Genomic DNA, 26,637 nt, shown 5'->3' with positions numbered 1-26,637 from the left:
GAAAAATGACAGATGGAGCAATAATAACTGACATGATCCATGATATCATGATATTTTTAGCGATATTTGTATATTGTCTTTCTAAATGTTTGGTTGCTAATGTACTGTTAAATGTGGTTAAAGTTACCATCGTTTTTTTTACTGTATTCACGGAGACAAGACGTTATTTTCATTTTTTAAACACTTGCAGTCTGTATAATTCATAAACACATCTTCATTCTTTATAAATCTCTCCAACAGTGTGTAATGTTAGCTTTAGCCACGGAGCACTATCAAACTCATTCAGAATCAAATGTAACCATCCAAATAAACACTGTACTTACGCGATTAGACATGTTGCATGACGAACACTTTGTAAAGATCCATTTTGAGGGTTATATTAGCTGTGTGAACTTTGTTTATGCACTATTTAAGGCAAGCGCGAGCTCCGTGGGCGGGGAGCGTGAGCATTTAAAGGGGCCGCAGCCTAAATCGGCTCATATTTAATGATGCCCCAAAATAGGCAGTTAAAAAAATTAATTTAAAAAAATCTATGGGGTATTTTGAGCTGAAACTTCACAGACACATTCAGGGGACACCTTAGACTTATATTACATCTTTTAAAAAGACGTTCTACGGCACCTTTAATGATATAAAAGGTATGCATATATGAGGCTGCTGTCACTTTAAGACCTCATGCATGGATCCAATATAATGATAATTTCACCCAACTGTTCACTTTCACTTTAGACATAACTGGATATGTTTACGTAAATACTCACCAAGACAGGCATTTTGATAGATACGTGTGTTATTTGACTATTTACACGCAATAAGCTGCGAAAATAAACTAAATTTAAGCTGCCTGTCAGTACCAAATTCACTTCTCTTTCGTGGTTTATTGTGCTTTTAATAACTCCTCATCAAGGATGTCCCGCTCTTTCTTCACATGTTTCTGTTTTTTTGCTGCTGTAATGTGTTTAAGCAGTCCTGCACTGCACAGAGATATTTGCATACAGATAAACTATATGGAAAAACTCATATCGCCCAGCACCTCCTCTCGCCCTACACTTTAAAAACCCCTGATGTAGTATATGCTTCAATAAATCAGACTTGTGTATGGTGTATCTCAGTGTCAGATACGTTCAATTGTATTGTCTGTGATGGTTATAGGGTTCCCCTGGTGAGAGAGGAGCAGCAGGACCTGCTGGCCCCATTGGCTTGTCTGGACGTACTGGTCCTCAGGGACCCCCAGGACCTGCTGGAGAGAAGGGTGCACCGGTAATTGCACTTTTTAATTATAAATATGATCAATATGTGTTTCTTATATTACATAAGACATTTATTAGTGACAGTTTAAGGTTGCTTACAACACAACAACCACATACTCTCGAACTTAGTACCACTTTTTTCAGTAAATGTAAAAAAAAAAAATATATATGATTAAAATGTCAATTCAGAATGTAATCCAACACGAACTGAAAAATCTGTGTCTTTGTTCAGGGAGAGAGAGGTCCTCCGGGTCCAGCCGGTCGGGATGGAGTTCAAGGTCCAGTCGGTCTGCCGGGTCCAGCAGGACCTCAGGGTCCACCTGGAGAAGATGGTGACAAGGTTAATTGCAGTTTTAATTCACATTAATATGCTTAGACAGTAGAGTGGACATTACATTACCAAACATTATCACATTACATTAATAAAATGCTTCTCTTCACGTGTCCGTTCCTGCAGCCAATTCACAATCACCACAACAAGGACCGTAATGGATTTCACTTAATCTTAACACCAATGCAAATTAAATGGAAGAAAGTTTTGTTCCAACACTTCTAAAGTTACATTAACAGGCGTACCACGCAGAAAAATCTCAGTAAATCAGTACATCAATATATCTTTTCTTATTCCAACTGGCAAATAGTTTTAAGCATAAATCTCACTAAATTGCCCTCACTTTGTGCTTAAAATAAGAAAGAACTATTTGCCAATAGAGTATGATTTTTTATTCATGTAAGAAAACTTAATTCAAGATAAAAGTCTTGTGCGATGTTGCTTTTTTCTTGTTTTAAATGTTTTTAAATGTTTGTACTAGAAAATAAGAAAATAATTTCTCTCCTATCACCTTAGTATATCTCACAACTCTTCCCAGAATTCCTCACCCTCACTTTTTGGACAGCGATCATTCTTCATCATCACAAACACGCACTGCACAACAATCTGAAACGCACGCCTATCTCTCAGTCGCTCTCCCCTACCACCAATCCATCATCATCAGCAAAGGCAGCCTATAATCAAATTAGCGCAGGGTACCATAAACGTTGTCTCTCCATCAGTATCCTCTAACAAGCTTCATGGCTTACGTGCCAAGAATATGTTGTAGCAATGCTTTATCTGGCCATGTCTGTTAGTTCAGAGACAATATTTGACATTTCATTGACAGTAAAACTCCATGCAGGTCATTGCCAATGTCATATCTTTTACTGCACAGTAAACGGTTTACTTCAACATGGAGTTTCTTTCATTTAGAATCACCAGAGTGTGATTTATGCATCATATGGTTTTTAAAAGACAAAATGGATATTGCATGACTGATTTTAAACTTCTTTCCAGGGAGAAGTGGGCGAACCAGGACAGAAGGGAAGTAAAGGCGACAAAGGTGAACAGGTGGGTAAATTCGGTCGTAAAATTCACTTTCACTTTCAAAATCCTTATTTATACATATAGTAGTTAAGTAGAATTAGTATGCATAATCGATTCTACTTAAAAACCATTACCAAATGCCTTTAACGGAGTGTCTGTTACACACTAAGTGCAAATAGTGTCCCTTGGTGGCAAACACTATTTTTACATTAGCTCCGCCCACCAATTCACAGCAGTAGCGAGTAAGGCTCGCAGACCTAGCTTTTAACGCAATCAACGCGGGTTCGAATCCGTCTTTTGCCGAGCTCGCTCTTCTCCATTTTTCCATCACAAATCACATCAGAAAGGCTTTTTTTTTTTTCATAAAAATGAAAATAATGTTCTAAACGTGGAAATAAACTGCCTAACGAATGTCTAATAATATTAAAAGTATTTACTTGGTAGGTTTAGGAGAAGGTGTAGGGAGGGTTTTTATTCTCCCTATAAGGCAGCATCCATTTAATAATTTTAATAAATATAATCATTTGATATTATTACATCCTGATAATGTACAACATAGTATCTGCCAATATAAAGTATAGATAGCATCTAATCACTATTTACACTTAATGCAAAGAACTGATACTTTTACCTGGTGTAAATAGAATCTATCGCTATTTTCACCTAGTGTAAATATCATATCGTTAAGAAAATGCTGCTATTGTCACTTAGTGTAAATAGCATCTATTGCTAAGAAAATGTTATTTTCACTTAGCTTCTATCGCTATTTGCACTTAGTGTAAATCGCAACTATTGCTATTTACACTTAGTGCAAATAGCCGCTGCTTTATTTAAAAGACTGTTTGTTTTGGTTTTTTTTGGTTTGTTTTTTTACATCTGTGCTCTTTCACTGATTCCACAAAAAAATGAACAAAGACATTAAATTGAATTATTTAGTGTTGTCCTTGCTGGTTGCACGCAACAACAAACATGCAGCGCAACCAGTATAGTCCGATTTACAAATTAATGAGTCTCATGAACCAGTTCTTTTAATTCATTGATCTAAAAGAGTCAGTCTTGAACACATGAATTACACAATTGAACTGTCAATCACTGAATCAATGTAAGCAATTCTTAGTCTTATTCTAAAGACTTATGTTGTTCTGATCACCTTCTTCATTGTGTTGTCCACTAGGGTCCCCCAGGTCCACCTGGTCTTCAGGGAACTATTGGAGCTCCTGGACCTGCTGTACGTCTTGACTGCACATCCAGAATTACCTTGTATATTATTTCAGTCATTTTGAATATGAAACACATTGAGACTCTGACTAATGCTTATTTCAGGGAGGTGATGGTGAACCAGGTCCTCGTGGACAGCAGGGTATGTTTGGACAGAAGGGAGATGAAGGATCCCGGGGCTTCCCTGGACCTCCTGGTCCCATCGGTCTGCAGGTGAGACCCACAGAGCCATTCAAGGCCCAAGTTCGAGCTAACATGTTTATTTTGTGTAGCGCTGAGTCCCCAGTCCCATGGTAACCCAGACTAATGCAGCACAAACAACATTAGCTGTTGGCCCGAGGCAGTAGATGCACTGGGAGGTGTTTGAGATGTGAATTGATTTCCTTTTGATTCCCCTTCTGCTGGAATTGCTCTGTGAATAAGTTCACACTCTCTACAGACGTGCAGGGTCCATTACATGAACAGTTCAAATTTTGGTTTGCTGGTGGTACTGTATAATTACTACTGATTTAATTATTCTACTTAAATAATTAAAGAGAGAAAACAAAAGAAGAAATTAAGAGAATTAAAGAATAATTAAAATTTTTTTGCACAATATCAGTCCCAAAGAAATATATATATAATTTTTTTGTTTGTTTTTTTGAACTGTCAGTGAATATAGTCTGGTTGCCATTTTGAAAACCATTAAAATCAGCAGTCATGTCATGTTTGAGTGGTAAACACACTGTATTTGTAGAAGATTTATATTAATCATCTCATCTTTCTCTTTCTATTTGATCATATTATGATCTGAAGCCTCAAGGTTCTGCTATTCCTCTATCCATCAATTAGCTGATTCCTCTGAAGGCGAGTCATCGCTGTAATGGAGAAACATCGACTGCTCCTGTAGTCCTCTTACGCCACCAAATCTCTGAGCCATTTGATTCAATTGAGTTTTAATTGGGCGTAATGCACTTCCATTTGGATTTTATTAATTGCATTTAGTGACCCGGTCCAATAGACATTAGGACAGTGCACACACACCCTTCAGGCTATAATGAGTGTTTATGTTAATGGTCTCTGACTAAGGGCTTCTGCCCTGATGAGACCTCTTACCAGCACGAGAACGTGTCGGTCTGCCAAGTCTGCAGGTCACGTGGGTATTGGGCGAGTAAATATCAGACAAAATTAGACTTTAGATGTCCTCACTCCTGACATGTTATGGCTAACGAATAAATGCCTTTGAATGAGCTGCCCCCGAAGTCGCCGCTCAGTGAGGCAATTAGGGAGTAAATGTCAAGGATCAAACACGTATGAGACCGGGGTCACATGCCTAGCTTGTTTATTCGCCAATGCAGGTGTGTTTTATCCGAGTTCTCTGATGATATAGTGTTTTGGACTTCCTTAAAACACAAATGCTTCCCTGATTACTCTCGCTGATAGATGTTTCACCTTTCCTACTGGGGAAAACATTTAATTGGCCATTAATTAAGCTGAAAAACGGCATGAATTTTTCAGCTATATCCCCTTAGCAGAGAGCAGCGTCACATGAAATGAAGTGCATGCTGCACGCTGCAGGCTGTCTAACTTCTTTTTGGTTGCCCATTTAATTCCCCGCAATGTTCCGGATTTAAAATGCGTTTCTCTTAAGTCCTAGGTGCATTTTTAGGGTGTAATAATGGTTAGATGAGGGACGTGTCCTCCTCCAAATGTTCAAATGAATCCTGTGCTGCTCTGGGGAGATATATTTGGGCAAATGTGCATAGATGACATTCTGTGCTGGGTAAAATAGCTTTCATATTGTGCTTAGTGTTGAAAGTCGTCTATGTTTTTCACCCCTCGCTTTTTGCCAGCTATGAAAAGGTGACAAATAATATAGTGTTCGCACTGAACATGAGCTAAAAATCTGACAAAGGATATTAGCTGCTCTCTTAGATTTCAAGATGACAGAGACTGAAACTCAATAAACACTCCCGCACTCCGCCTCTGCCTCTTCCATTTGCCATATGGCCCTTTTGCCTTTCTCCGCCAATTCTGAAATGAAGCATTATTGCTGTCCTCCGGTAACTGCGTCTGGGCCAGATTATTTTTCTCTTTTCTTCAGAGGGCAATTTTGGTGCCTCAGTGCAACAAAGTCTCTTTACACATTTCTTTGTACAGTTACTGACATCAGTGTACTTTAGTATATGAATGTATGGACATTTTGAAAATGTATGTAACTACAATAATATCTATTTGTTTTTACAGGGTCTTCCTGGACCACCTGGTGAGAAAGGAGAAAATGGAGACGTTGGTCCCATGGTAAGATGATTTAACCAGTTATTAACTACAGTTGTTGCTGTTTTGTTTTTTAAAGAAATGCCTTTGGCATGTCTCTCCCCAATTTACTATTTAAATTAGGGCTGTCGAGCGATTACAATTTTTAATCTAATTAATTACACCATGTGGCAATTCATTAATCGCACATCAAATTTGGCTGAGAAATCACCACCAAAAGATAATTTAAAGTCATTATTGTTTTAAATGAGAAAAGCATCAAATAGAGATTACAAAAAGTAGCTTTAGAAAGAAATATTATATTTGATTCAACATAGAATTTGTGACCCTGGACCACAAAACCAATCATAAGGGTCAATTTCTGACATTTGGAAATTGAGATTTATACATCATCTGAATAAATAAGCTTTCCATTGATGTATGGTTTATTAGGATAGGACAATATTTGGCCGAGATACAACTATGTGAAAATATGGAATCTAAGGGTGCAAAAAAATCTAAATGTTGAGAAAATCACCTTTAAAGTAGTCGAAATGAAGTCTTTAGCAATGCATATCCACTCACAAAAATACATTTTTGATATATTTACGGTAGAAAATGTACAAAATATCTTCACGGAATATGATTTTTATTTAATATCCTAATGATTTTTGGCATAAAAGAAAAATCAATAATTTTGACCCATAGAATGTATTGTTGGCTATTGCTACAAATATACCCGTGCGACTTGTGACTGGTTTTGTGGTCCAGGGTCACATTTATTACACATAAGCTTTTAGGCTACAATGGCCATGATGATAAGTAAATGATGACAGAATTTTCATTAAACTTTTCATTGAAATATATCTTTAATGGGTTTTTTATTAATATGGAATATAGAGTTATGTTTTTAATGAAATAATAATCTAAATAAGAAACTAAAACTGCCAGTAAGTGGCGATAAATGTCTAAATGAGTAAGTCATTGGGTCATTCATTCATATGATTCATTCAAACAGCTGATTCATTTAGGAATGAAGTAAATGGCTCTCTTTATGAATGGGCCACTGAATCATTGGTTCCCCTGATTCATTTGAAATGTGAAAATAAGTTTATAGGTTCTAATTATAAGTTCTACAAGCACGTAAAGGGATCATTACAGTAATTACGACATGCCGTGAATGCAGCTATAACTGTGCTCATCAAGCCTTTTAATTTTAATTTTATTTTGCCTTCAACTATTAGTGAAATCTCATTTGTCTCTCTTCTTATTTCCCCACAGGGTCCCCCTGGCCCACCTGGTCCCAGAGGTCCTCAGGGTCCTCCTGGTGCTGATGTAAGGGCATCTCTCAACATTGAACGTTTTCTCCAATCAGCAAATCCACTAAATTACACTACTTTACCTTAATGGCTTTAGCGTTAATGGTCTTCACGTATGCCTCTTAACAAATTGACTTCTTTTATTGAAGGGTCCACAAGGTCCCCCTGGTGGAATAGGAGGAATGGGATCAGTGGGTGAGAAGGTAAGAGTATTCCTAGCTCCAGTGTTTATTCCTAAAAATATTGGGCCCACAGTCCTATTTCAAATCTCTTTTACAGACTTCATTAATTTATTATTCGTGTCATCCTTTTATCTGAATTAGTATAACAAAACGATTAATGCCTACATTACTGCAGTTCTGATAATACCCCTCCATTTCACTGCTATTTGGCAGGCCCACAGGCCATCAATATTTAATGCTTTGGCTGGCTGTGGAGATGAATTTAGAATATGTAACAGGTCACCATGATGTTCCATCCATTAGCAGTTGAGTGTTATGTCCACTACACCCCAGACTAGTTAACTTTATTTACTGTAGATAGTATTTCCGATTCAATCTATTCAAAAGTCAAATGTGGCATATTCCTACTTGGTATCTCTGATCTTCCATTTTTCAAAGCACAGAAGATGACATACTAGGAAATAAAATGATACAGTTGCCGGTGTTTGTCAAAGAAATTTTTGAATTGGAATTTGGAAGTTTCCAAAATGGAAGTTTGACAGCTGGAAATTCTCAACAGCTCAACATTCTACAGCACAATCATATGCTATGTTGCTTATAACTAGTAATTTCCTTCACAGGGTGAACAAGGAGAAGCTGGCAACCCTGGACCTCCTGGCGAGCCTGGACCTGGGGTAAGTTCTTAGGAGAGACCTGTGTGATGGTGCGGGTAATCACTTCCTGTAAGCTTTTCAGGCTTTATTGATCGTCTTGAATTAAGTGGCCACACTAAGTGAGTCGCTAAATTGCAGGAATGATTTCAATAAATGTATTTCCTCTCATCATACAAAGAACAGCTTAATACAGTGACATTTGTAATAAATATTGCTCACACTGTTGTTAACTTTAAGGGGTCATATCATGAGGAATCAAATTTCCCTTGAGGTTTTGGCATGCATGAAAAATATACTGTAAAATATACTCAAAACATCCATTTATTGAAACTAAACTGAAAAATCAACAGCTTCTTGGATTTCTGACATCAGAATATATGACTTGTCGTATTAACGTCAACAATGCCTGGTTGGTGTTCAGAAAAATCAACTGGGGACAAAATTTACTGAATAAAGCTAAAATGTTAACTTTGTTATTATACTGTATGAATTACAGATGGAAATTCAGCCTGTCCATACTGACATGAATGGTTGATTAACTCTATTGAATTGCAATATCAGAATGTAGAGCGTAGCTGCACTCATTGTTCTCAGGGTGCTTTTGTTCATGGAGTGCCTCAGGGCTCTTTATTCGGCCCTTTCATCTTTGTTATAAATTCTGCAGGGCCCAAAAGGTGAGAGAGGAGAGAAAGGTGAAGCTGGTCCCCCTGGTGCTGCTGGACCTCCGGGTCCCAAAGGACCCCCTGGAGATGATGGACCCAAGGGTAACCCTGTAAGTGTGACACAACTGGCATTTATTTAGTTTAGTAGAGCCTAATATTTATGGAAATTATGCCCATATTAGAATTCAGTTTTTTTGTTTTTGATATGTTACTCAATTAAAACCTGTTTTCAATCTGTTACTATAGGGCCCTGTTGGTTTTCCTGGAGACCCTGGTCCACCTGGTGAGCCAGGTGTTGCTGTAAGTGCCAAAATCCATTTAAATGATTAAAACATTTGCAGGGTAAATACACAGCAAGGTGTTTGAATGTTTTGTCAATTGTAAGTTTATTTGTCTCTAAAATTTTGTCTATAAAATTATCAGGGAATAGATGGAGGCCCAGGAGAAAAAGGAGAGGATGGAGAGTCTGGTCAACCTGTGAGTATTAACAATTTTAGGTGCAATAGCTTTGACTATAGTTTATTTAAAAATGTTACTTTTTTTATAAGCTGCCTTTATAATTTCCTGCTGTATGCATACTTTGTCGTTTTATTCAGGCAATAATTACTCAAAATATAATGATTTAAATTGCAGAGCACTGTGTTTTTCTCTTGCATAAGTATATATACAGTACAAATAGATTAATAAACTGTAATTGGATATACGGAAGTCAAACATAATTGTCTGAGCCTACAGTGGCAGCCCATAAATTGCAGTCCTTATTAACATTTATTATAGTAATTTGGATTTTCCAGAGCAGGGAAATTGGTTAATTTACCATTAAATTCAATGTATCTGAATCTCCAGGTTTACAAATGCGAACGTCTAGACTTGAAAGTCTCATTGCAAGGCCCATTTATAAGCTACAGTTCTATGAAAGTTTAATGAGGGGAGGTTTGTTTTGAGCAACAAACTTTCACCGAAATACACACAGCTTCCTTTTTCTGATTAGACGTTTATCATTTTAAAATCAAATCAATCACACAGCTGAATAATTTCGCTAAATTGTATCCAGCCTACATTGGCGTGCTTTTGAAACCCCAGTGTCTCTTAATTGTGTTCAGTTAATTTCACAAAATTGGTTAAGGTTGGCAAGGCAAAGGAAAGAAAGTTTTGTTACAAAAAGTTTAGTTTAGTCTGTTATTTAAAAATTTGATTCATTTTCTTCCTTCACTCTATTTTAGGGACCTCCTGGTCCTTCTGGAGAAGCTGGCCCACCAGGACCTCCTGGCAAAAGAGTATGTATAGTCTTCATCACTATTATACTTTAAGCAGCACCAGTTTAGCATATTGATGTTATTGAGTTTCATCTCTGGCATGGATAACAAACCTTTGTAATGATCAATATTTTTCCAAGGAAGAGACAGAACAATGGAAAAAATAAACAAAAACTGCTATTGATTAATTGAACGAAGATTCTGACCTGTGTAAAACAGTCACCATTTTTGTTTAAGACTCGTCCTCATCAGCACGGATGATCAGTTGTTTTTCACCCAGGGTCGTACCGCTCAACGGCAAAGTGAAAAAACAAAGTCCTTCACAGTGTGATGAATAGCGCATACTAAATCATCAGTCTGAAATCGAAAACAGCGTTTTAAATGGCGTCAGAGCCAGAACTCATTTCCTCCACTGTAGTCCTACATCTCTCTCAGGATGAAAGAAGAAAATCAGTCCAGACGTTATATTGATCCCGGGCCTGTTTGAGTGACAGTGATGAGGGGACGGCGGTGTAAAGGATGTTACGGAGGAAGAGGAAATATAACTGTCACATTCAGGACAGGAATTAGAGATCCTCTCCCACTGCCACATCAAAAGAAATTTGTTCAGCCAAATGACACCTCATCGCCTTGCAGAAAATAGTTTTGTTTCACTGGCCTTGAAAATAACGGACAATTTTTCTGCACAGGAATAAAGTTAACTTTTTCAATTTAGATTGAATTGAGGAGTTTCTCATGGCAGTCTATTTAACTGAAATATTATTTGTCTTTTGCGCTAGATCGGTTTTACTGCATTTACACTGAACTTGTTGTAGATCCTTTGTGATCTTTATTGATGTACAAAGTCATATAATTGAACATTTTAATTTTACTTACCACATTTTAATGTGGAAAGACAACTTAACCTTAGTTAAAGGGTTAGTTCACCCAAAAATGAACACAAATTAAGATATTTTTGATAAAACCTGATGGCTCAGTGAGGCCTCTATTGACAGCAAGATAATTAACACTAACACAATGCCCAGAAAGGTACTAAAGACGTATTTAAAACAGTTCATGTGACTACAGTGGTTCAAGCTTAATGTTATGAAGCGATGAGAAACAATATCTAGTGATGGGCGATTTCAAAACACTGCGTCATGAAGCTTCGAAACCTTATGTTTCGAATCAGTGGTTCGGAGCGTGTATCAAACTGCCAAAGTCACATGAATCATTGACATTTCGAAACGTTTTGAAACACTTACGATGTAACGAAGCCTTGTTTGCTGAAATCACATGACTTTGGCAGTTTGATACACGCCACTGATTCGAAATAAAAGATTCGTAAAGATTCAAAGCTTCATGAAGCAGTGTTTTGAAATCGCCCATCACTAGATATTGTTGAATAAAGTCATTATTTTGTTTTTTTGGTGCACAAAAAGTATTCTCGTCTCTTCTTAACATTAAGGTTGAACCACTGTAGTCATATGATATGTAATTAGTAGCTTTCTGGGCATTGTGTTAGTGTTAATTATCTTGCTGTCAATGGAGGCCTCACTGAGCCATCGGATTTTATCAAAAATATCTTAATTTGTGTTCCGAAGATGAACGAAGGTCTTACGGGTGTAGAATGACATGAGGGTGAGTAATAAATGACAGAATTTTCATTTTTAGGTGAACTATCTCTTTAACCCTTAAATGCATGAGTGTTTCGCCAATCATTCTTACATATTCGGGTCCTTATCGACCCGGATCTATATCTAACACGGAAGGATCTCTACCTGTCGTGATAATATAAAACTCCTCTGATATTAGAGTAACAATTACAGAAGAATAAAATAAATCATATTTTGTTACCTTTTGGAGCTTGAAAGGGCTCAGTTTGAGCAATGTTTTTTGCCATCCTCACTGTCCTCGTCAGAGCTCATTTCCCAGTAAATTCAGCAAATAATGGGATAGTTTAATGTTTGAGGTCACGAATATGAGCCCATTTGCGATCTCAAACATATTCTCAGAACTATATAATTTTCAGCATCTTCAAAATCAATATTTCAATCGCTAACAGCTTCACCAAATCCATCCAGTAACAGTTACAGTCATTTGATTGCGTCCAGTACTTGTTCTGCAGTAAATCGCTGAGCCATTTCATGTTTCTCTTATTTCGTTTTCTGTCTAAATGAGTCGTCACTTCAGCATTGTGTATCAGACATTGCCACCTTGCGGAATAAAGGTGAATTGCTGCAATTATTGTCGTGCAGAGAAAATATATGTACACTCATACACACCTCGGGTTGTTTGCGACCCTATACAATTTTTTACAAAAAATTAATACAAAAATAGGAATTCTTTTATAATTTTATGATTTTTTTTCTTGTTATATTCTTTATAATGAATTGATTGAGGAATACCAAGAAGGTTGATGTCTAACTTTAAAAAATGAATGAGGAGGAGGGTAGTGAATGACGTCCCGGGTCACTAAAGACCCGAGGTATGCATTTAAGGGTTAAAGTAAAAATTTAACCTAGTGCAATCGTCAGTGGTTTATTGACATGTTAGTAGGTGGTTCTTCGCTGTGGCCACGTGTTTCTAACGTTTTGAAGCTTGTATTTATTTCGTGTACCACGTTTGACCAGATCACCCAGGACGGATGTTAATACCAGGTGTAAATAACTGCTGAACCCCCTATAGTGCCACTTTGGAGCCCCTTGGGGGCACAAACCCTCTGTTAAAACCTCCTGCTATAAGGCAAACAGGCCTGGTTGAATTTTATTAGCAACACTGTGCTATCCCATTATTTCTTCATAAAGCTTTATGGCATCTCTTTGTGCACACACATCCATTATTCATACAAAATGTAGAGGAAAAACCACTCGCTTTCCCAATATGCTTGATGGAGCTCTCCCTGGGAAAATTATACACCCTATCAGCATACACGGATAGCAATGGCTGACGGACTGTGGATAGAGAAACTGCCATTTCATCAGCAAAGGTGTTTTAATCCTGCGAGAGGAAGACGGTCGCAGGAAGACTGATCTCGTGGAATTAAGTCTCCTGCATCAATAATTCTGGCTGGAGCTTATTTTGCATCAAACACAGAGACGTTCTGCTTTCTCAGCAGTTTAAGGACCGCAGTTGGAAATGAATATGGAGATTCCCTTGCTTATTTTCTCTCCCTCTGTTTACTTCTTGGACTCTGTTCGGTCTTGGATGCGTGAGACAGTCCTTAGACTATTAAGCATCTAGAGAATTATTAAATTTGGTGAATCTTCCAACTGTTATTATTTAATTTCTTCCTGCTTCCTGGTTTTATCTCAATAATTATAAAGTTTAGATTCAATAGTTCAATTACACAAAGGTATATTTTCTCTAGTTGGTTCTCTATATTTTCTATATGTTTCAAACATCTAGTTCTTTTTTTAATCATCCAACTAAAATTCAACCATTTTTCCAAATCTGATATGAAATCATTCAAAGGTTCAAATACAATATAATGACGGTAGATTTTAACTGAAATGTTGAATTGTTTTCAGAGCAAGGATATTTTTTATAAAATATCCGGGGCAAGTTGTCACACTGTATATATTATTTTTTGTACATTACCTTTAATGTTTTTCCTGTTTTATCATGAATGGGCTTTTAGTCTGGATATAATGGTTGAAATTTTCAATAACCAATGTTTTAAGGAAATATACAATGTGACAACTAGCCCCGGTCATCTTTACGAATATCAATGAATGTTTTCTCACACAAAAGACCTTCGGAAAAATGCAAGTGGATCCATTTGCCCATTAATAGCCATCAAGCAAGTTCCCCCAAGTGCTACCGTGATGTCTCTCCGTGACCTTTTTCCCATTTGTTTTATAGCCCAGTAGAGAAAAATGCTCAAATACAACGTCCTTTTCTCTGTCCGCAGGGACCCCCGGGGGCTGCCGGAGCTGAAGGCAGACAAGGAGAGAAGGGCGCCAAGGTAACGTATCATTCCAAATCAATTCAACCCAGGCACATACTGCAGCCTCCGCTGCCATAATTAAAGCACAGCGAGCCATGGGAGAAAGAACATCTCTGACAGAGTGACTCACTGTTAATACATGTGGAAAGATTGTCACTGTGGGATTGAAGTGTGTAGGTTGTTTTAGTTCATCAACTGAACCCCTATGATCTAAATTGCGTATTAGAAGAATGCAAAGATTTGTAATGCAATGTTGTTACCTTCAGAGTCTTTTATATTATATTATATTATATTATATTATATTATATTATATTATATTATATTATATTATATTATATTATATTATATAAAACAGTTAGCTCATGATTGGTCAATAGCTGTGTTTTATTAACGATAAAACACGGCTATGACCGCTTCACCCAAAGTTTCTGTGTATCACTACACAACACCCTTAGCAACCACTCTTAGCAACATAAACTGAATTGAAGCTTACTGTATTATGTAGAAGAGTATTGTGAGAAAGAGGTCGATTGAGTGAGTTTATTACCTGCATTCAGATTTATGTTCATAATGAAAAACCTGTTTAAATGTCCGATGTATTATCTTGTCCTTTTAACATTTAAGGGGTTTTCCCGTGACTGACGGCGCTAATCAAAGCATTTGTCAGTTGCGTCTTGTTCAGTGTTCACAACAATACAGTCTTTTCAATGTAAAAGTCTTCGCTACTGACTGACACACTCAGAAAGACAATCTTTGCCGCCATCTAATGGCGTAATAATGTAACTTCTGTTGCTGTTCATGGTCGGGGACTATTTTTTCCGGCGGAAGGAAGGCTTTTATTGAAAGTTTACTTCATGAAAGTTGCATTGATACATATTTTTGGCTTTAATGTTTGTATTATATGGTAACCATTGTATGGTAACTCCGCTTCGCATCGTGTCTAACAATGCCCTTCAGCCGTGACTTATTCACGATACAGCACAGCCTCTTGTACCTTATTGCTTACGTATTATATTATATTATATTATATTATATTAAACCTTTTAAAAGTTTTGGTTTTTATGTTTTTGAAAGTCTCTTATGCTCTCCAAGGCTGCATTATTTAGTTTTCTTTCTTTATCAGTGATATTTCAGTGAGCATTGCATACCAATTTTATGCATTAAAAATTTAAATAGTTTCTATAATCCTCTCTTCTCCTCCTTATCTTTAGGGTGAGGCAGGGTCCGAGGGTCCACCAGGTAAAACTGGACCAGTTGGCCCTCAGGGTCCCGCTGGAAAGCCTGGTCCTGAAGGTCTACGAGGAATCCCTGGTCCTGTGGTGGGTTCCCATGTCACTCATCACCTAATAATTCCACCATTATACATATACATAAATACAGTGGCCCCAAATACTTTTAGAACACTTAGAAGTACTGCAAATGTAATATTGTATATATATGAAACCAAGTGCATCTGCAAACAAATGATGCTTGACCTTTCTCTAAACTTTCTCCAGCATTGCTTATGAATATTAATTATGTTACATGGCATTTGCCTAGTAGTTCTAACAATGCTATTCTAACAATCTGCCAGTGCTATTTGCTTTTGTGTGGTCTTAAATTTGTTGGTGTAGCTATGAGGTTTTTTTTGTTTTTTGTTTTTTTTTACACTGCAGGCAAGCAATGCAATGGCATTCAAAATTTTTAAGTATTCCAATAATTTGTGTGGCCACTGAATAGCCTAAATACACACACACACACATACACACAAATAGAATTATTTGAAACACCTCAAGGAATAATAAATCACGTATCTGTATCTTTCTCTTGTACAGTTTGTATCCGTTTCTTATTGTCTATTTGACAATACTTTTTGTAGCATCTGGGCTATTAATCATTGTCCAGCCCAGAGTAAATCAATGGCAAACCATAAGCAAAAAACAATGCAATAATGGCTTTTGTAATTGGATGGATTTTCACAGGGTGAACAAGGACTTCCTGGTGCTCCTGGACAAGACGGCCCTCCTGGACCAATGGTAAGAGGAGAGACCCCATTCCCTTTGCTCGTTCTTTCTGTCAACCTTTTATCCTCTCTTTCTTTTTTCTATGTGTGCGTGTACATGTGCACAAATTGAATTCTCACTGTTGGTTCTCTGATATTTAGGGACCTCCTGGTCTCCCTGGCCTGAAAGGAGACCCTGGATCTAAGGGTGAGAAGGTGAGTGACATTCTATTTCTTTTCCTGCCATTTTTATTAATGTGGTTTCAAAGAGGCTCAAGGTCAAAGATAAAGACTAGTCTAGGTCACTGCAGGAAGTCAAAAGAAAAGTTTCACAGCAGGGGAAAAGTTTCAGTATAATGTACAGAAGTCTTGTTGTTTCATTTTAAATGTTTTAATGCATGTAGGAATCCTTTCTGAAGTTATTACTAGTTATTTTCTTAGGTATTTAATCATTTCGTCATTTTTTTTTTGTTTATTTTTGTCTTTTTGTGTCACAAGTTTGGGTAAAAAGTTGGGGTTTCATGTTTTTTGACATGAAAATGTATTTATTTAAATATAGTATATAATATATTAAGTAGTTTAGTTTCAGTTTTTTCCAGTTATTTAGAAGGATAACTATAAAGATACCGTTCGTTTTTTTCTTAGCGTGCTCTTTTACTTTTTTATCGTCTGCTAATGTCATCTTTCAATGCTCAAGATCTTTAAAGCAGGATGGATTCTGATTGGTTGTCAATGTTTTTATTATTCAGCTGGGAAAAATCGTTCTTAAAGTGATTCTCATGATATTATTTCTCTCTGCCATTATTGTTACAGTTGTGGTGTGAACTTTGCTATTCTTGTATATTTAAAACCAGAACTTGACATTAACACCCGCCACATGTGACGCGGTCACTCCTATTAGCCACTTCGGCGGGTTGAATTTTATATATAATATATACATTTTTTTTAACATATATACAATTGTATTCTTTTAAAAAGGTATCTGAAATAATAAACTAAGTGCAATGCAGTGTTGTCAAAAATATAGATTTTTTCGATAGATATTGATACTGAAACACTTCCAATACTCATTTTCCTCAGAATAGATACACGATACCATCTGCGCTTTCTTGATCTCTCATCTCTCCGACAGCGAGTTGACACACGAACCCGCCTCTCCGTACTTACTTATTTCTTTTGCTCCAGATGAATTTTGTTGATGTTACAGGACTTAAATTTTGTGTAGGATTATGCGTATAGCGCATAATTTTACTCATTCCCGCAGATTTTGTGCTCACACCCAAAGTGCACGCACATAAAGCCACCTCTCAGTACTAAACTGAGTACTATTTCGCCGCTTATTGCGATTAAACAGTCAAATACGCACAAAATAATGTCAAAATGCCGGTCTTGGCGAGTATTTACGTATACACTGTCAGTTATTTTTTAAGTGAACATAAACATTTGAGAAAGAAAACAGCATAATGGATCCGTGTGTCAGGTCTTAAAGTGACAGCAGCCTAATATACCTACCTGCTGCCAAATTATGAGATAATATTAAAAATATCTATATGGCAGTTTTGTGTCAAAATTGTGGCCAGTAAAAATGCTGAGTGGCTAGTAACTTTGTAAAAACCACTAGCCACAGTGGCTGGTGAGCAAAAAGTTAACGTCAAGCACTGTTTCGAAAGACTTTTAGAACTATATCTTTATCATTATTGTTATCGTCCTTGGTGTTAATGTGCCTTTAGTATAATGTAAATTGCCTTTAGTATAATGTAATGTAAATTGCGCTTTTCTTTCAGGGTCACCCCGGTCTTATCGGCCTCATCGGACCCCCCGGTGAGCAGGGAGAGAAGGGAGATCGTGGTTTGCCTGGTCCTCAGGGCTCTGCTGGCAGCAAGGGAGATTCTGTGAGTCACTAATGATTTATTTGTCCTTTCTACCCCACCACACAACAAATGTCGTACCTCCAGCAGCGCACCTATCAGGACTTCCCCCCTCTTGTAATGCTTGCAAATTAAAGTAACGACCGACTGAAACAATAATGTCTGCACTTATTGCATCTGTGTACATCATCATAATCGTGTTATGGATGAAGCTGTCATGAAAGGTTCTCAGAGCCTGCAGTAATTCTATTACACCAGACGTTCCCATCAAACACCAGTGCGATTAAATTTTTTCACAGTCAAACTGTGAACTGTTTGTTTTTCTTTGCCTCGTTGAAGAACCATGCAACACATATCCAATGCAATCAGCAGATATATAGAAAACCTTTAAAAGTTGATTGAATAATCAATTAGAAATTGCATTGGCCATCCATGGCTCTTTCTCAGTGGTTTAAAGCAATGCAGCTTTAAACGTATTACGATTTAGCTTAATGAAATTGTAGTCTCCCCTTCTGTGCGTTTAGAAAAATCGAAAACGATCCCATCTCGCTAACATTTCCCACCGGACAGATTTGCGATCTGTTACTGCGTTTAGTAACAGAGGCTGCATTTCTCCCCACAGAATTAACTCAAACGTCCTTGAATCTAATGAAGTGTAATACAAACCAGAGAAATATATGATTAGCAAAAGTCATTTTCATCCCTCTGACAAAAGAATAGTAATTTATAAAAACAATTCTTTGAGAGAATATCAAACTGATCACCTCACATCCATCACCAACCAACATCTTACATGCTTTTCTTATAGATCCATTTACATATCAATCATAGGAAGTTCTGCTTTCTAACCATCTGCTCTTTAAACTGTAGGGTATCAGCGGTGCTGCTGGTCCGATTGGTCCACCTGGTCCTCCTGGATTGCCTGTGAGTCATTTCTCTGTTGCTTGCATCCAATGTTGTGTTATCGTCAAACTGTACATGACACCAAGGTGCAAAGTGGTGTCACATTACCTATTTAAAGCATCATGATTAACTATTAGATGTGTTAGAAAACTATGATCTTACATAAAATTAACTTAGCATGAAAAAAAAGTCAACATCAAATGTCTTTCCCCCTCTTAAAATTGTGAATTTGGTCTGTCACACTTCAGCGGTCTTGCCAATATTAACTGTATCCACCATTTAAATGTTTTTTGACATACACTACCTTTCGAAAGTTTGCCATCAGTAAGATATTAAAAAATAAATAACATAATAATACCAAGGACACATTAAATTGGTTAAAAGTAACAATAAAGACATTTATAATGTTACAAAAGATTTCAATTTAAAATAACTTATGTTCTTTTAAAGTTTCTATTCATCAAAGAATCCTGAAAAACTGGAGTAATGATACTGAAAATTAAGTATTCTCATCACAGAAATATATTACATTTTAAAATATATTACAATAGTAAATACTTATTTAAAATTGTAATAATATTTCACAGTATTACTGTTTTTACTGTATTTAATCAAATTTATGTAGCTATGGTGAAACATTAAAAAATCGTACAGTCCGCAAACCCCAAACTGATAGTAGTTCTATTTTTGGAAAAAATTATCTTATTCGGTTTTCTAAAATTCTACACAAATTCTAATGTTAACTGCATTTGCCAAGCTCAATCATATTTTGTAAGTCAGTTTTAACAGAATGCATTTCCATTTTCTTTTAGGGTCCACAAGGGCCAAAGGGATCCAAGGGTTCGACTGTAAGTACCACTTTATCGCCGATCGATCCGGTACGCTTGTTATAATGGTGTTAGAAAACGCGCTTATGATTCTTAAATCATCTTCCTGCAGGGTCCCGCCGGTCAAAAGGGAGACACTGGCTCGGCCGGACCTCCTGGTCCTCCTGTAAGTGACCTTTTGCATGCTTCGAGGATAATTTTATTATATACAATAAATGCAAGAGGCTCATGGATACACACTCATTTTCTCATTCCGTAGGGTCCTCCTGGTGAGATCATCCAGCCTCTGCCTATGCACATGCCCAAGAAGTCCCGTCGTTCCATCGACATGCAAGCGGACGAGGCCATGATGGACTACGGAGAGGGCATGGAGGACATCTTCAGCTCTTTGAATAATCTCAAACAGGACATTGAGCGAATGAAGTACCCCATGGGCACGCAAAACAACCCCGCACGCAGCTGTAAAGACCTTCAGCTCGCTCACCCAGAATTCCCAGATGGTAAGTGAGCAAGGTGGGGGGTAAAGGAGACAGACTTGAACAGATAAATCCAGAAACACGCAACATTCGCTGCTTTCCGAGCTACTCAGTAGGTATTGGCTGTGCTTCTAAAATTCCAAGCCCGTCACTCAGGAGGATTTGAATAACAACAGCAGCAGCCGACGGCTGATTGGGAAGATGTTTAGCATTCTGCGGACTCCAGCGGGAGCTAACCTCTCCCTCCCAAATCATGGCTTACAAAATGCCAGCTCTTACACTGACCTTTCAGAGCTGCTTTTACCGCACTCGCATTAGACTGCTATTTTATTTACACTAGGCATCGCCACTGCTCATGCCCATGAAGAGTGTTTTTTAGCTGCAGAAATGAATAAAAAGCTGCGAAGATATCTTCATATATGATTTCTTGATGTTTATTCTGTATCTGTCATCATTCTAGACCCTTATGTCTGATGGGTTTTGTCTCCCTCAGGTGAATACTACATCGATCCCAACCAGGGATGCTCCGGGGACTCCTTCAAAGTGTACTGCAACTTCACAGCGGGAGGCGAGACCTGCATCTTCCCTGATAAAAAGTCAAATGGAGTGAGTGGCATTTTGAAACCCCCTAAGGAGGAGCTAGCCAATAACAGCCAGACATGATCACAACAGCTTACCTCTGTCACATACAATAGGTTTCTCATAAAGACCATATGAGTACATGAAGCAGTCACTTCAAAGAGATGTTTGTTGGTTATTGGAGGTGGGATATATATATATATATATATATATATATATATATATATATATATATATATATATATATATATATATATATATATATACAGTCCAAAAGTTTGGAACCACTAAGATTTTTAATGTTTTTAAAAGAAGTTTCGTCTGCTCACCAAGGCTACATTTATTTAATTAAAAATACAGTAAAAAACAGTAATATTGTGAAATATTATTACAATTTAAAATAACTGTTTTCTATTTAAATATATTTCACAAAGTAATTTATTCCTGTGATGGCAAAGCTGAATTTTCAGCATCATTACTCCAGTCTTCAGTGTCACATGATCCTTCAGAAATCATTCTAATATGCTGATCTGCTGCTCAAGAAACATTTAATGTGTACAATTGTACAAAATATTTGTGTACAATATTTTTTTCAGGATTATTTGATGAATAGAAAGTTCAAAAGAACAGTGTTTATCTGAAATCTAATCTTTTGTAACATTATAAATGTCTTTACTGCCACTTTTGATTGATTTAATGCATCCTTGCTGAATAAAAGTATTCATTTCTTTAATTTCTTTTCAAAAAAATAAAAATAAAAATTCTTACTGACCCCAAACTTTTGAACGGTAGTGTATAATGCTACAGAAGCTTTGTATTTCAGATAAATGCTGTTCTTTTGAACTTTCTATTCATCAAGGAATCCTGAAAAAAAACTGTTTTCATCATTGAAAATAATCATAAATGTTTATTGAGCAGCAAATCAGCATATTAGAATGATTTCTGAAGGATCATGTGACACTGAAGACTGGAGTAACGATGCTGAAAATTCAGCTTTGCATCACAGGAATAAATTACTTTGTCAAATATATTTAAATAGTACACAGTTATTTTAAATTGTAATAATATTTCACAATATTACTGTTTTTTACTGTATTTTTAATTAAATAAATGTAGCCTTGGTGAGCAGACGAAACTTCTTTTAAAGACATTAAAAATCTTAGTGGTCCCAAACTTTTGGACTGTACTGTACATATATATATATATATATATATATATATATATATATATATATATATATATATATATATATATATATATGTGGAGTGAAATATGAGTCCAAAACATATTTTTTAAAAGACTTTGCGAGTGTCTTTCCAACACTATCTTGTAATATTTATTTATGCACTCAGATTCAAATCAAATTTGTGTGGAAACCTCATTCTCAATTTTAAAATAATCCGCTTTTCTCATGCTGTGTTAAACAAAGCATTAATTTCAATGAGAAGGATGTTCATTTCATTCCAATTGTTGAAACAGATGCTGTCTAAAAAATAGCTGGATTTAATTTGTTGCTGTTTTCTTTGTGCGGTTTTTAAGGTGAGAATATCCTCATGGCCCAAAGAAGTTCCCGGCTCCTGGTTCAGTGAATTTAAGCGTGGCAAAATAGTAAGTGCACTTTCTCGTCCTTCTTTCATCTACTCCTTTATGAAAAACATCATCTTGTCCTTCTAAACTAAAAGGACCTGAGTGTTCTGCCTTGTCTTTTTTTTCTTTACTCAACCATTGGACAGACACCAGTAAGAGCTCTGCTTTTAAAAGATGCTGTCATCATAGCCCTGGATCCATCAACAAGCCGAGCAAACTCACAAACACTCATACAAACACACACAACTGTGCACATACATACACGCCGCATTTATATTTGATGCAATGGAGAATTATAAAGGCATCGCTGTACTTCTATGAAACGCAACAGCTTTGTGTTTCTGGTGTCTGTTCTGACTGTTTTCTATTTTGTCAGAAGCAATAGTTTTTCTGTTATTCAGAGTTCCATCTTAACCCGTTTTAAATCCATTTATTGGTGTCTGTGAAAACTAGTGACTTGCTTTATAACTTGAACTTTATCACTTAAAGGGTTAGTTCACCCCAAAATGAAAATTCTGTCATTGATTACCTACTCTCATGTCGTTCCAAACCCGTAAGACCTTCGTTCATCTTCAGAACACAAATTAAGATATTTTTGATAAAATCCGATGGCTCAGTGAGGCCTCCATTGACAGCAAGATAATTAACACTTTCAGATGCTCAGAAAGCTACTAAAGACATATTTAAAACAGTTCATGTGACTACAGTGGTTCAACCTTAAAGGGTTAGTTCACTCAAAAATGAAAATGATGTCATTAATGACTCACCCTCATGTCGTTCCAAACCCGTAAGACCTCCGTTCATCTTCGGAACACAGTTTAAGATATTTTAGATTTAGTCCGAGAGCTTTCTGTCCCTCCATTGAAAATGTATGTACGGTATACTGTCCATGTCCAGAAAGGTAATAAAAACATCATCAAAGTAGTCCATGTGACATCAGTGGGTTAGTTAGAATTTTTTGAAGCATCGAAAATTCATTTTGGTCCAAAAATAACAAAAACTACGACTTTATTCAGCATTGTCTTCTCTTCTGGGCCTGTTGTCAATCCGCGTTCACGACTCCGCAGTGACCCTTTAATGTTATGAAGTGATGAGAATACTATTCAATAATATTCAACAATATCTAGTGATGGGCGAATTCAAAACACTGCTTCATGAAGCTTTACGAATCATTCGTTTCGAATCAGTGGTTCAGAGCGTGTCTCAAACTGCCAAAGTCACGCCCCCCAGTGGTGTACCATTGAAATTTTGAAACACTTATGATATAACGAAGCCTTGTTTACTGAAATCATGTGACTTTGGCAGTTTGATACATGCTCTGAACCACTGAGTCGAAAAGCTTCGTAAAGCTTTTTTATCAAAAATATCTTAATTTGTTTTCCGAATATGAACGGAGGTCTTACGGGTTTGGAACGACATGAGTGTGAGTAATTAATGACAGAATTTTCATTTTTGGGTGAACTATCCCTTTAACACTTACACAAATCAAGTACTCGAGTAAAAGTAATAAAAAACTAATCAAATATTACTCCAGTACTCGTTTTCGATTTTAGTTGAGTAAAAGTACAAAAAGTACATGATTCTTGTATTAAAAGCATAAAGTATTGATCAATGAACCATGTTTATTGTATAATCTATCATACACTGGTCAATAAGAAAGATTAGTGAAGACATTTGCATTGTATTGTACAGTATGCATTGATCTGCAAATAAGCAAATGTTTTATTTTATTACCAAAAGTTATTATACATACAAACAACATTCAAGTAAAATATCACAAACCTAACCAACTAAAAAAATATGCCATATAGTATTTTAAAAATAAGGGAAAAACTAAATTTGTGTAAATATGTGGTGAAAAAATGTAAAAAAATATGTCATGTGGTGCAAAATGAGGAATGCTATGCAAACATACTAGTTTTATATAATTTGAAATTTCTATAGGAGATGCAGTATTTTAAGCTTGAAAGCCTACGTTTACATTAAATTTATGGATAATATTTCATTATTTTTTCTTAATGAGAGCCGATTATAATTTTATATAATATAATATATTATATTATACTTTTGTTTTTCATTTTTACTCTGTATGATTGCTTACAATAACAGAAACAATGTTACTGGAATGGATACAATCACCTATTTAAAAAAGTCACGACTATTTTGTGGTAAAACATGAACAAGGATAAAGTATATCTAATAATTATTGTTCTTATTCTTATTCTTATTATGTTGTGCAACATAAAAAAAATATTTATGCAAAAACATATTCGGTGGAGCAAGTAAAAATGTTGCTGCTCAATAAATCCTTAAATGTTGAGTCCTGAAAACCTTTCTATCATTTTGTTTTCACCCTCAAGCTTTCGTACGTGGACGCAGAAGGCAACCCGATAAACATGGTCCAGATGACGTTCCTCAAACTACTGACAGCCTCCGCCAGGCAAAACCTGACCTACAACTGCCACCAATCGGTCGCCTGGCACGACGCCACTACGGACAACTATGACAGGGCACTACGCTTCCTTGGCTCCAATGACGAGGAGATATCATTTGACAACAACCCCTTCATCACGGCCCTGTCAGACGGCTGTGCGGTAAGACCTCCGTCATAGACACGTGGAAAAATGAATTAGTCATTTAAATACGCGACCACACAGTTCTGATGGTCTTTTTCTCGTCCCACAGGTGAGGAAGGGCTACGGAAAGACGGTTCTGGAGATTAACACTCCCAAAATCGATCAGGTTCCGATCATCGATGTGATGTTCACTGACTTTGGGGATCCCAACCAGAAATTTGGATTCGAAGTTGGTCCAGTCTGCTTCCTTGGCTAAAAAACACAGACAAAGAAAAAAAATACCAATAACTTGGCATGGTAGGACGGGTTAGCGCGCGAGTCGAGACTTTTTTCTTGACGTCATCAAACCATCAAGCCCGTTCCTGCCACATGCAAGTTTTGAATTTTAAAAATGGGGTAGCGAACACGTCTTACCATGTATGTATGTATTACCCAGGAAAATACTTGTTGCCCTTGTAGGGCAAGGATCACATGACATGAAACCTGTTATGGAACGAAAAGGTGAAGGACAACGTCAAGCCAAGGCAAACGGTGAACCTAGGAGGTCCACGAGTTGGAGAAAGGGAGGACCTCTCATCCGGAGTGCAGTGCAAAAAAAAAAAAATTAAAAGAAAAAAAAAGACGACAACAATGGTGCTTGTTCAAAATACAAAAAAAAAGAGGTGCTATGAGAAAGAGGATGTATTTTAATAAAACTGTAATTATTATTTTGTACATTGTTGATGTTTTTGAATCCACTTTCAAAACTTGCATGTGTATCACAATTACATCTGGCTCTTAAATTCTCAAATTTCCGTTTATAAGTTATAGAACTGAATAAATAAAGAATTAAATAATGATATTTTGTGGATGAATACTGTGTACTTATTATTAAGCAAATAAAAGACAGCATTCAAACAGTTCCCTATTATTAATTGTAATGTAAGTCCTTTGTATATATTGACCATCCCGAAATCGCTCGCAGTTCGGCCCACTGGACACCTCAAGAGGAAGATTCAACAGCACATGCAACGCAACTAATGTTGTCTCCTGTGCTTGATTTAAGTAATCTTGCCATTCGCTTTAATTTAATTTTTGTTTGTTATTTGTTTGTTTTAGGATTTTTTTTTTCAGTTGTAGGTCAGTCGTATACCTCAATCTCTCTTGAAAAAACCATACCGATGCAAGTATGGTGTGCCCTGTATATACCTTGGTTATACAGTTAAGTTTATATATTTTGGGTGGGGATTTTTTTTTTTTTTTAATGGGAAAATACATATCTGTTAGGCCTCTTTTTGTTCAAAACCTTCTGTGAATGCAATGATAAGGCCTTTTCGGTGACCCATTTTTGTAACTAAAATGAGAAATTGTTTTAAATGTGCTTTTTATGGTTCATTTCATTATTAAAAACTGGATTCCAACCAACCATGAAACTGAAGTGTGGATTGTTTGTTTGCATTTTCAGGTCAGATGGTTACCGTATTGATTCATACCCATGTAGAAGGCGACGTTCTCATGACCTTACGCAACGTTCCCTAAAAGTTGTCTAAAGGTGACGAAAATTCGGAACCCTTTCAGAACATTAGTTACGTTCCTAAAACGTCCTCTTTTGGTAATGAAAGAGCTGCAGTTCAAAGTTCCTTATAAGACTTTAGGGGGACGTTCCAAGAACGTTACAAAGAGGACATTTGGGACATTAACAGAACGTTCCCACACGGTCCTCTGTTGGTCATTTAACAACGTTCCCGATATTGGTTTAGGGGGATGTTCTATTTTGGTTATTTTATGGTTGCGTGAG

General features: G+C 36.6%; 1 protein-coding gene across 4 annotated transcripts in view; it reads left to right on the top strand.

The window, feature by feature from the left end:
* Positions 1-26,264, top strand: part of col11a1a (collagen, type XI, alpha 1a) — a 91,543-nt gene extending 65,279 nt beyond the window's left edge. For all 4 annotated transcript variants that reach the window (XM_048174622.1, XM_048174621.1, XM_048174619.1 and 1 more), the window contains 26 exons: positions 1,153-1,260; positions 1,483-1,590; positions 2,581-2,634; positions 3,785-3,838; positions 3,934-4,041; positions 6,055-6,108; positions 7,345-7,398; positions 7,532-7,585; positions 8,185-8,238; positions 8,882-8,989; positions 9,126-9,179; positions 9,303-9,356; positions 10,103-10,156; positions 14,028-14,081; positions 15,275-15,382; positions 16,025-16,078; positions 16,207-16,260; positions 17,829-17,936; positions 18,783-18,836; positions 19,628-19,663; positions 19,755-19,808; positions 19,902-20,142; positions 20,612-20,724; positions 22,237-22,305; positions 24,645-24,878; positions 24,970-26,264. In XM_048174622.1, coding sequence (XP_048030579.1) covers positions 1,153-1,260; positions 1,483-1,590; positions 2,581-2,634; positions 3,785-3,838; positions 3,934-4,041; positions 6,055-6,108; positions 7,345-7,398; positions 7,532-7,585; positions 8,185-8,238; positions 8,882-8,989; positions 9,126-9,179; positions 9,303-9,356; positions 10,103-10,156; positions 14,028-14,081; positions 15,275-15,382; positions 16,025-16,078; positions 16,207-16,260; positions 17,829-17,936; positions 18,783-18,836; positions 19,628-19,663; positions 19,755-19,808; positions 19,902-20,142; positions 20,612-20,724; positions 22,237-22,305; positions 24,645-24,878; positions 24,970-25,116 — 2,244 coding nt within the window. In that variant the 3' untranslated portion in view covers positions 25,117-26,264. The remainder of the gene's footprint in view (positions 1-1,152; positions 1,261-1,482; positions 1,591-2,580; positions 2,635-3,784; positions 3,839-3,933; positions 4,042-6,054; positions 6,109-7,344; positions 7,399-7,531; positions 7,586-8,184; positions 8,239-8,881; positions 8,990-9,125; positions 9,180-9,302; positions 9,357-10,102; positions 10,157-14,027; positions 14,082-15,274; positions 15,383-16,024; positions 16,079-16,206; positions 16,261-17,828; positions 17,937-18,782; positions 18,837-19,627; positions 19,664-19,754; positions 19,809-19,901; positions 20,143-20,611; positions 20,725-22,236; positions 22,306-24,644; positions 24,879-24,969) is intronic.
* The last annotated feature ends 373 nt before the right edge of the window (positions 26,265-26,637 follow it).

This window comes from Megalobrama amblycephala, linkage group LG22 (genome assembly GCF_018812025.1).
Source record: "Megalobrama amblycephala isolate DHTTF-2021 linkage group LG22, ASM1881202v1, whole genome shotgun sequence".
In the NCBI taxonomy this organism is placed as follows: domain Eukaryota; kingdom Metazoa; phylum Chordata; class Actinopteri; order Cypriniformes; family Xenocyprididae; genus Megalobrama; species Megalobrama amblycephala.
The sequence above is the reverse complement of the archived record's forward strand: the minus strand, read 5'-3'. Positions and strand labels throughout refer to the sequence as shown.